Genomic DNA, 11,566 nt, shown 5'->3' with positions numbered 1-11,566 from the left:
TAAACAATGAAAACGACAACCGTTTTCTGTACATTTCAATCCATTATCTCGAGCTGGATTCTAGAATGTGATTTGGTTTACCTTTTACCTGACCTCTGTTTCATCCTTTGTCGAATCATCTCCACAGCACCAGCAGAAGCAGGGTCTGCAGATGATGAGAGAGTCTATGGAGTCCCTCCCCAGCTCTGCTCTGCTGGACTTCAAGCAGCATCTCAGCTCCATCCTGGGCAGCGTGGAGAGGAGGAAGGTCCAGCTGGATGTCCTCACCAATCTCTATGAGTTCTACGACTCGGTAAAGACCGCTCCTGATCACTGCTCGACTCAAGACCTCCTTCCCTCAAGCAGAGTAGTGGATTTGGTACAGGAAAGAAAGAATGCGATATTTCACAGCCTCTTCACCATGTTGTCTATTACATGCAGTAGATCTACAGTATCTGCACACACACACACTGTATATAGCTACGCTACATAGTCCACCTAGCCTGACTGCCCCCTCCCCCTGCAGGCTAGCCAGTGGATGGAGCACTGCCAGGACTACTTCCACCAGTTGAGCCTGGAGAGCAGCGGTGTCAGCCTACCCCCGGCCGTGCTGAAGATCCTCCAGGACTACCGGGCGGAGGCCGCCAAGTTCTCCGTGGACAACTTCAGCCCCCTCAACGACATGGTGCTGAGCCTGGACAGCCCCGCGCAACTGAAGCAGTGGAACTCCCTGTGGCAGAAGTGCCAAGAGACCAAGCAGCAGCTGGAGGACACCTTGGCTAAGGCCACAGCGGCAGTAGCAGCAGCCCCCGAGGTCAGCCCGGCAGACGACGCCCCCTCGGAGGCAGGAGAGAGGCAGTGCACTCACGCGGAGCCGACCGGCGCGACAGGAAGCCTCAGCCTACCCGAGCTCCCCGCCTTCGCCAAAAGAGCCGTTTCGCCGGCCGAGTCTGAGGACAGCGCGCCTCGGTCCGCGGGGCCCTTCCCCGAGAGCCCCTCCTGCTCCTTCACCTCCGCCACCCTCTTCCCGTTCCCCCCCGAAGGCGGCGGCGGGCTGCGGCTGAGCCCGTCGCCGTTCGACGACACGGACAGCGACTGCACCGTGGACTCCGCCCTCTCCTGTCACTCGGAGCCCGTCTACTCCTCCGAGGGGGCGTCGTGCCACGACCACCGCAAGCAGCCGCTGAAGAAGATCATGAAGAAGACGGCGAGCTACGAGCTGACCCCACGGGACGGTGGCGGTGGCGGCCACGCGGATGGAGGCGGCGGCGGCGGCCGCCCGCACGGCTACACGGGCGTGTACATCAAGGGGCTGGAGGTGGCCAACAACGTGTCGGCGGAGAAGAAGCTGCAGCGTCCGGACGTGACCAGCCCCGCGCTCGGACGCAGCCGCAGCATGTCCTCGCCGTCCAGGGTCCACGGACGACACGCCGACGGAGACGTCAAGAAACAGAGCAGCGGGTGAGAGAGAGGGGAGCGGGGAGCTCGTTAGCAGGCGCCTTCATCCAAAACCAGTTCCCAATATCCTAGACAAATTCGGGTCCTACTCAGGCTATAAGTTGAACCTCCACAAAAGTGAACTTTTCCCCATCAACTCTTCAGCCAGGAAGATACCCCAGATTTTTTTGCCTTTCAAGTACTCCGCTGACGGATTTAGATATATATTTTTTTTTATTACTAATTCATTCAAAACAATTTTTTCTAAGAATTTCTCACCTCTTGTTGAGCGGTGTAAACTTGATTTTGGTAGATGGTCCAGTCTTCCATTGTCCTTGATGGGTAGGGTTAATTTGGTTAAAATGGTCATTTTACCTACATTTTTATACCTTTTTTCTCAGATCCCGGTTCTCATCAAGAATAATTGCATTTAACGTAGGTAGTCAGTGTACTACTACTCACCAGAACTCCAAGTGCATCTCCCCTCCTAACAAGAGACTAAGAGCATAATAATAAACGTGCAAGAGTTGCAAAATATGAATACAATAGGTGCTTAAGAGGAAGGATCCTGGTAGTACTTCTTGAGAAGGGAATACTCTAGTGCTGAAGTGCTAAAGCCAAAGTGTAAGAGTAGCAAAATATAAATACAATAGCTGCTTAAGAGGAAGGATCTGGGTAGTACTTCTTGAAGAGGTGTGTTTTGAGCCTGTCACTGATAGACTAGACCATGGGTTCCCAAACTCCATCAATGTGGGCCTCCCCTCTGAAAACAGTGACACACCCGCGCCCCCCCAACCCCCTAAATTTGTCCATTAAAAAAAAAGACCTTTAAAATCACATTTCATTCATAAAAAACCATAGAAATTTCTAAAATAAAAAACATTTTTCCTTCTTTTTTTTCTAACCATCCCTCCCCGCCTCCCCTGAATTTCTTTGGGGCCCCCCAGAGGATGCCCGCCTCACAGTTTGGGAATACCTGGACTAGACTGGAAAATACTCAAGTTTATGAGTCGTTATCAGTCGTGATGATACTTTTGAATGCTATGCGTAGTAGACGATGCTTTAGGCTACATAACATGGACTGTTGAGCCAGATTCGGTTCTTCCTCTCTACGGAAGGTGCTGTAAACTGTTAGTAAACTACAAACCAGGCCTCATGGTGACGCTTTGCTCGACAGTAAGGTGCAGCACATCATGGACGAGATGATAGCCACGGAGAGAGAGTACGTGCGCTCCCTGGGCTACGTCATCGAGCACTACTTCCCGGAGATGGCGCGCCCGGACCTCCCCCAAGACCTGCGTGGGAAGCGCAGCATCATCTTCGGGAACATGGAGAAGCTGTGCGACTTCCACGGCCAGTACTTCCTGAAGGAGCTGGAGTCGTGCGCGCACTCCCCTCTGTCTGTCAGCAGCTGCTTCCTCAGACACGTGAGTCCCCCCCTCCACAACCGCCACGCCGTCTGACTGACGCTCAGGCTGTCGGACGCCACCGGGCCCCGGGGCTCAATACTGACACGCTGAGTACTACCGCACACAAACCTGGATCTGCTCTAACGGGAGGGATCTACATCCTAGTTTACCAAGAGCACTTGCCTGTTGTGATAGAAGTATGTGGTTGTCTATTTAAAATGTAGCATTTTCATTTTTGTTATTACAGAAGTTCACCTAACTCATGTTAATGTTAACAAGGCTGCCTAAATGTTGATGTTTCATCCAGAATCGCAGTGAATTCTGATGTCTGGTAGACAGAACCCAGGCCTGCGTATTTACCATCTCTCACGAGCTAAAAGGTTCATGCCGTATGACTGTGCATGTGAAAATGTGTGTGTACCTTTTACTGTAGTCAGTGTCGTAACTTGTTATTCTGGTGTACAGGAGGATCAGTTTGGAATGTATGCCCTCTATAGCAAGAATAAGCCCCAGTCTGACTCTCTGCTCACCAGCCATGGGAATGGATTCTTTAAGGTGAGTCTGGAAATGGCTCTGGTTACATTCCACCCAAAGTAGATACGCCAAGAGTCGAATCTCCCAGCTCCAACCTCAGTAGTAACCAGTGTGAAAACAAAATGACCCTGATTTCTTAAAAAATTGTAAAGCGCCACCAGCTCATTCACGCATGATTCAAACATGAGTCCCGATGTGCTCAAACCCCCCGCCCCTCACCCTCCTCTGTGTCCCTCTCTCTCCCCAGAACAAGCAGCTGGAGCTGGGGGACAAGATGGACCTGGCCTCCTACCTGCTCAAGCCCATCCAGAGGATGAGCAAGTACGCCCTGCTGCTCAAGGACCTGATCAAGGAGTGCGACCAATCACAGGAGCAGGAGCTCAGCGACCTCCGCACCGCCGAAGAGATGGTCAAGTTCCAGCTTCGCCACGGCAACGACCTGCTCGCCATGGACGGCATCCGAGGATGTGATGTAAGCCGCAAGGCGCACAGAGACAAAGAGCGGGGATTGTGGTTCTGTTAGAGGGATATGAGTACAGCTGGCATACTGTATATACAGAACAGGATATGATGCAGCCAGTCATTATGAAAATGCTGAGTAACTTAAAAAGTACCAGGTACCACATGGACCTTCCTAGTGTGTTTTAATGAGTTGGTGCATGGACCTTCCTAGTGTGTTTTAATGAGTTGGTACATGGACCTTCCTAGTGTGTTTTAATGAGTTCGGGGTGGGGTGGTGGGGGTCAGGAAAGTCTGCATGTGGTATAATGGGTTCAGGATCCTGCCCGGTATTGTGTTGTGTTGTCTCTCTGACGCATGTCCACTGCCCGGCTTCCTCTGTAGGTGAACCTGAAAGAGCAGGGTCAGCTACGCGGCCAGGATGAGTTCATTGTCTGGTGCGGCCGGAGGAAATACCTCCGCCACGTCTTCTTGTTCGAAGACCTCATCCTCTTCAGCAAAACCAAAAAGATCGAAGGGGGATACGACATCTACATCTATAAACAGTCGTACAAGGTAGGACGAACAGAGCGGAGAACGTCTCGTTTGGATATCTATCTTAGGGGACTTTTAGGGATTTTTGTTATTCATTATTTCACTCGAGTTGCTGTTTTTTTTGTTTACAAGAGCGTTTACATGTTCCAACAATAAGCGTAACAACTGTCAGGTCCTCTGTGAAGTAAAATGTGGTTCCTCCCTCCCCTCCCGCTCCAGACAGCCGAGATAGGGATGACGGAGAACGTGGGCGACAGCGGCCTGCGCTTCGAGATCTGGTTTCGGCGCAGGAAGTCCCAGGACACGTTCATCCTGCAGGCCAGCTCCGGGGAGGTCAAGGCCGTGTGGACCGCCATCATCGGAAAGATCCTCTGGCGGCAGGCGCTCCGAAACAGGGGTGAGAGAACAACTTGGCCGGAGGGAGGATGTAGAGTCGTTTACTGACGACAACCTGTTCTTCCCTCACAAAAAAAAAGGAGCTAGCGTGTCCGTTTTTTTTGTTTTTGTCAACGTCGAACATCGGAAGCTTACGACCGCGTCACGGCGTCCTCTTCCTTGCCTTCTAACAGAGTTCTCCTTTTTCAACTGCAGAACTGCGCATGCAAGAGATGGTCTCCATGGGGATAGGAAGCAAACCTTTCATGGATATCAAGCCCAGCGACGCCGCCATCAGTGACCGGGCTGTTGATTACATCATGAAGGGGTCAGGTGAGCTGTCCATACTGTATTTACAGTATTACAGGGTGCTCTCTCCTCCTCTCCCCCTCCTCTCCGCCACAATAACGTCTCAATCAGGTGAAGGTGACCGTCTGCCAATCCGGATGCTGATGAAAAGCCTTGATAATAAATCTTTGCTGATCGTGTCCCGCGTACACACCAACGCCAGGGATAGGGGTGCGTAGATCAAACGAAGGGAAGCAAAACACAACATCACAGAGTCCCAAGGCACCTTTCTTTTGTTCTTCGGCTAAACGCATCCCCCCCCCATAACAGTTTCACAGTCATAGCTGTATGTAAACATAATCTACTCTTTTGATATTATAATCTACTCATAATCTACTCCGGTCTCTTCGCAGAGCGAGATCGCCTAGACTTGTCCCTGCATGTGTTGTATTCACATCAGATGTCAGTGGGACCACTGCCATACAAGCATTCCATTGCGACATTAACCAAAGTAAACTCATTTGCTAGCATTCAGAATGAAATTACTTTTCCTACCGTGGAGAAACAAGGTATTCCTTCAAAACAATACCGGTATGCTCTATTAACTGCCTGTAGCTACCACAGGAATTTGAAGAGAATCCACTCCACCATTCCTCCTCCTCATCCCCACCCTGCAAACTTTTTGCACACTGACAGTCCTCTTGTGTTCCACCCTCTCCCGTTTAGAGTGTCGGACCAGGGCGTCCATCGCGGTGTCTTCCTTTGACCACTCCACCCCCTTCAAGAGGCCTCACTCCACCATCTCCAACAGCAGCACCTCCTCTTCCAGCAGCCAGTCCTCCTCCTCCCTGCTGGGCTCCCTCAACCTCCACCTGTACCCCTCTCCCGCCCATCCCCACCCCCACCCGCACCCCTACCCTCTGGGCAGCGTGCCGTCGTTCGGCCACTGGCCCTACGACTGCATCGAGGAGGACGAGCTGGAGCAGGACTCGGGGAGCCAGCCTTCTATGAGTGAGTGACAGCGAGGGGTTAAAACTCTGGCGTTGGGGGGGTTTGTTCAGGAATGTGTTCAGCCAGGTTATGCGAGTGATGAGCTGAAACGCTAACTCGCATCGTCACCTGTCTCCTCCTCCGGTCACGGCAGTCACGGAGAGCTCGGAGACGTCCTCCCAGTGTGCATCCAGCGACAGCGTGACAGGTCTGACCGGTCTCGCTATGCCCGGTCACCCCGGCGTCGCTGGAGAGACGTTCCCCGACGACCTGTCCCCGTTCCTGTGCCCCCCCGCATCTTCCTCCGCACGCACTCAGGCGGTCCCTCCAGCCCTGTTCCGGAAGGACCCGGAACTTCAGCCCCAGGGCTCCAAGTTCATCACAGCGGTGAGTACCGTTTCTATGTGACACGCGCAGAGGCGTTCCACTAAACGGTTACTGATATCTAGAACTATGGGAGAGGTGCTGAACTCTGCTTCGTGTTTAGATTTTTTGTTGTTTTATTCAAATGGTCATTTTAAAGCGAACAAAACCTAAAGGACTCCGTCCTGTCCAGTGGTACAGTTCTACGCCAGTGGAACGAAGAGCAAGTCTGCGTCCATCGACCTTGCTCAGTTTCACTCACCACCATTTTGTCATTTTGTTTTCGCCAGAGCAAGACCTCTCATATAACAATAGGCCTCTCCACTGTGGTCTGACTCAGACGGGTTTAGCTCAGTAAGTAATTGGTCTCACCAGGACGGTTATCTATGTTTACAGCCTCATTAACAGCTCTGAGGAGCTCCGTGGCCAGACTACTAATCTGTGTGAAACATGCCTCGGTCTTTGGCAGCTCTGTATCTGTGTGGCGTCTGCCTGTGTTGTGTGCTGCATGGCACTGTCCTATTTGGGTGGAAGGGCTCTCACAAATGTGGTGGCCTGCGGTCAGTTTCTCAAAGCTCCTGGGTGGTTCTGGGCCATCTCATGCTGGTCTGTGTCCCTGAGTCATGAGTGGGAAGTATTGTGTGAGTGACATCTGTGTTTGAGTCAATGCATGTGTGTATTTCACAGCTTTCAGATTTTGTAATGAGCGCATGTTTGGGTTGATGTAATAATGATTGAGTAATAATTAGAGTGAATACGTTTTATGTGTGTTTTTATTTTCATATGACTATTTGAGGGTGAATGGTTTTACACATGATCTCAAATAGGGTGTCATCGCTTATTGCGAGTCCTCCCTCATATGTTCCTATACTTGAACAGCTAGATGGCAGCAGATCACCACAAGAGAACACATACTGATATACACAGTGTTACATTCCTCAGATCATACATAACTCCATTCATCAACATAAATAATTGTCGTTGACAAAGGGTGAGATTGTTTTTACCTGTTTAGAAACCATTTCTGGTAGCTAACATGCAATATGTTCTTCTTCTACAGCTATGAGGCCACAGAACTGGTCACTTCTTGCTGCCCCAGGAGGTCAGAGTTTGAGTGTGGGGATCCCAATGCACCAGAGTCCTGCTGGAGTGGACCTAGCTTTGGAGAACTAACACACCCTCTTGGCTGACACTGATGGCCCTTGAGAAAGTATTACGGCATTTCATAATGATGGATTGTGAATTGGACATTGTTATGCAGTACTATAAAAAATAGTCTCACAAATACTGGTACGTCATGGTTTGTACATTTGTTCTAATGAAATAGATACATATTAATGTGTATATTGTAGATGAGTTTTTTTATTATGTCTTTTTCAAGGAAAAAAACAAAATTGAACATACAGCACAGTTGTGATTAGCTGCCAGTTATCCTGCTGACTGAATACAAGCAACATTGTCCTGTCTGTCTTTTCCCATCATCACCAGTGCTATGTGTATTGTAAGTCTGTACAAAGTATTAAACATAATATCAAAATGAATTTTCTACAGTCACATTTGCCTCCTAATTCCTAATGCCTCATACAGCTGCAAATCAGTCAGAAAATGTAATATTAGCTAAGCTTTAGAAACAAAAATCACAATGCATCTTGAGTGGTGCTAATCTACTGCAATACTATCAGTGATACTGAGGCGTATATACCCTCACCCACCTCCACTTCTAGATATACCCTCACCTCCACTTCTAGATATACCCTCACCCACCTCCACTTCTAGATATACCCTCACCTCCCCTTCTAGATATACCCTCACCCACCTCCACTTCAAGATATACCCTCACCTCCACTTCTAGATATACCCTCACCCACCTCCACTTCTAGATATACCCTCACCCACCTCCACTTCTAGATATACCCTCACCTCCACTTCTAGATATACCCTCACCTCCACTTCTAGATATACCCTCACCTCCACTTCTAGATATACCCTCACCCACCTCCACTTCTAGATATACCCTCACCTCCACTTCTAGATATACCCTCACCCACCTCCACTTCTAGATATACCCTCACCTCCACTTCTAGATATACCCTCACCCACCTCCACTTCTAGATATACCCTCACCCACCTCCACCTCTAGATATACCCTCACCCCACATCCACTTCTAGATATACCCTCACCCACCTCCACTTCTAGATATACCCTCACCCACCTCCACTTCTAGATATACCCTCACCTCCACTTCTAGATATACCCTCACCCACCTCCCCTTCTAGATATACTCTCACCCACCTCCACTTCTAGATATACCCTCACCCACCTCCACTTCTAGATATACCCTCACCCCACCTCCACTTCTAGATATACCCTCACCTCCACTTCTAGATATACCCTCACCCACCTCCCCTTCTAGATATACCCTCACCCACCTCCACTTCTAGATATACCCTCACCTCCACTTCTAGATATACCCTCACCTCCACTTCTAGATATACCCTCACCCCACCTCCACTTCTGGCCACATAACAGACCACTGTACACATAACAGAGCACTGTATGTATACACATAGATAAAGTGAAACAAGGAGAACTGTTACTTTGTCATAGAGGGAACCACAAAATTGTAAAAAAGAAAAAGAAAAAAAAAGACTGCTCCCCTCTGCACGCCTGTGAAGCAAACATGTTAACCACAAGGCTGCTGCTGTTCTCAGCCTGAGTTTAGCCTGACTACAAGTATGAGTGTTCTTGTGAACTTGTGTGTTCTGGCAAGTATTACGTAGCACATTGGCTTTTCCTAAGTTAAATGCAATTATTGTAAGCCGCTTTGGATAAAAGCGTCAGCTAAATGACTAATGTGCATTAGAAGCAAGCATAGAGAATACAGGTTTGCTCAAACTGGTGGTCTAACGTAGCATCACATCGTTCTTCACTATATTTTACATATTGAGAGTACATTTTCAGTTGTAAGGTTTGAACTTTGATCCTCCAGATATCAGAGTTTTTTTTCTCCAGATATCAGAGTTAATGGCTCACAGCGAATATTTACGTTTTTCTATGTAAATCCAGTGGGAGAGGACTGCAGAGATGAAAGTCTCCACTACCAACACACACAGTGCCATCATCTCCATCTGTCAGACAAAGACAAGGGACACATACCTCAGTCATAGGAGAGATCCTCAAAGTCCACATACTGTATCTCAATACTTCCATTTCATTTGCTTTGGTCATCTGACATTCACTATGCCAGTCATTCAATCGCAAATTGTAAAATGTTAAAAATTAGATTTTATCTGTTACCTTCAGAATTTCATGAGGGAGATCTATGACAGCAAAGTCAACACCAATCAGCACTCCTCCAATCACTGCTATGATTATGGAGCCAATGTTGACAAACAGGCAGACCTATAAGAACAGTAAACACGATTAAACTTTTTATGCTACAGTATTATATTTTTCATACTTAGACACAATATTGAACTGTAATTGTAGGAGCCAAATGAATATTATTGAATGGCATCGAGTAATGATTGTTATTGATTGGTTTATCCTTTTACTCACAGGTAGTAATTGTGGGTATTTGAACAGATGAATAGACAACAGTCCAGCAATGAAAAACTAGAGGGTAAGAGTGGGAGAACAGTGTTTAGTTGGATACATATTTGATTTATAGTCATATATATCAATAATAATTTATTTAAAAAAGAGTAATGTTGGATTTAGACTACTACTTTGAATTAATTTGGACTAATTAACACTACTGTACTTACTAGTGATCCAGTCAGGAGGGAGATTCTGAACATTACTAATAAGGATACAGTTATCTCCTGGGTCACAGCAAACACGAGTCCCAGTCCAAAACTCAGTATCCCGCTCATCATCTGCACAGTCTAACATCACCAAATAAAAACACAGTCAAACCAATCAGCCGGCCATGCCACTTGACAGCAACACATTTTCTTCTTGTTCAACTGACATCATTTTATATCACACAGAACATTTTATCTTCTCATAGGCATTTGAGCTTTTGAGTGTTGTCTATTCCAATTAATTAACATATGAAAAATATGGTTTAGGTACATAAATATAAATGATATTGAAAGTGGCCAATTTGAAATTCTAAAATACAAATATGTCTAGCCTTTGAATGTTCCTCTCACTAAATTGAATGGTCAAAATGAATGCATTTTTGTGTTATCCGTGTTCCATCCATTTTAAACGTATTAACAGATAAATACACACATCATGTTTAAACATCATACAGAATAGAACCATATACATTATACAAATTATGTTAGTATTCAAAACAAAATCACAAATACCAAAATGTTTTCAGTTGTTAGTCAAGTCAAGTCAAACTTTATTTATAAAGCACGTTTAAAAACAACCGTGGCTGACCAAAGTGCTATACAGTGGGCTATACGGCACTAAACAATAAAAATACAATCTAATAAATAGCAAATAACAAGAGATGAACAGAAAAAAACATACATAGAATAACGAAAATAAATTAATAATAAATAAAATTAATTGGGTGCTAAGCTTCATGTAATGAGGTGAGAAGAGGTGAGTTTTGAGGAGAGACTTAAAGCATCCAAAGTCTAGGCAGTTATGTAGCGGTAGGCTATTCCACGGCTTGGGGCCAGCTACTACAAATAAAAAGCTCGGTCACTTCTGGTTCTGAGCCTGGATTTAGGGACATCAAGGAGCAGCTGATTGCTCGACCTGAGTGCTCTAGCCGGGCGTGAAGGAGTTCGGCTAGAGGAGCCAAATAAAATAGGGTAATAATTAAACTCCGATGATACTGAAATTAGATTGACTCTAGACCATATCCTAAAGTAGACTTTGGTGAAGAGCTGCTTTCTTACCCCCCAAACAGCAGGTTGCCTCTGCAGTAAATCATGCAATGGACGTTTTGCACGGGGAATCTCATCCGTAGCTTTATAATACTGTATGAGTAGGCGCCTCATCTGGTCGCCCCCATCTCGCTCCTCAGGTCCCTGTATAGTCATAGGAATGTCTGCACAGGCCATGATGTTGCAACCTATAAGACAATTGTATTATTTTATCATTAATTTTAAGTTATAAAATGAAATGCAGGAATCTATAAAATAATATAGCACCCTTGTTGAGATAACGAACTAGGCTATAGCCTACAGGCTACTGTATCAGGCTATGTACATGTTTGTTTGTTTGTTTT

At 46.9% G+C, this 11,566-nt stretch overlaps 1 protein-coding gene across 1 annotated transcript in view; it reads left to right on the top strand.

The window, feature by feature from the left end:
* The window catches only part of plekhg4b (pleckstrin homology domain containing, family G (with RhoGef domain) member 4B), a gene marked incomplete at both ends in the record, with an annotated part of 21,635 nt that extends 14,932 nt beyond the window's left edge, over positions 1 to 6,703 (top strand). The window contains 11 exons of the mRNA XM_084441575.1: positions 128 to 292; positions 506 to 1,440; positions 2,594 to 2,843; positions 3,291 to 3,380; positions 3,607 to 3,831; positions 4,203 to 4,373; positions 4,572 to 4,749; positions 4,944 to 5,060; positions 5,742 to 6,026; positions 6,160 to 6,392; positions 6,659 to 6,703. Coding sequence (XP_084297701.1) covers positions 128 to 292; positions 506 to 1,440; positions 2,594 to 2,843; positions 3,291 to 3,380; positions 3,607 to 3,831; positions 4,203 to 4,373; positions 4,572 to 4,749; positions 4,944 to 5,060; positions 5,742 to 6,026; positions 6,160 to 6,392; positions 6,659 to 6,703 — 2,694 coding nt within the window. The remainder of the gene's footprint in view (positions 1 to 127; positions 293 to 505; positions 1,441 to 2,593; positions 2,844 to 3,290; positions 3,381 to 3,606; positions 3,832 to 4,202; positions 4,374 to 4,571; positions 4,750 to 4,943; positions 5,061 to 5,741; positions 6,027 to 6,159; positions 6,393 to 6,658) is intronic.
* Between the last annotated feature and the right edge of the window lie 4,863 nt (positions 6,704 to 11,566).

Source organism: Borostomias antarcticus (assembly GCF_949987555.1).
Source record: "Borostomias antarcticus genome assembly, chromosome: 8".
Lineage (NCBI taxonomy): Eukaryota > Metazoa > Chordata > Actinopteri > Stomiiformes > Stomiidae > Borostomias > Borostomias antarcticus.
The sequence above is the reverse complement of the archived record's forward strand: the minus strand, read 5'-3'. Positions and strand labels throughout refer to the sequence as shown.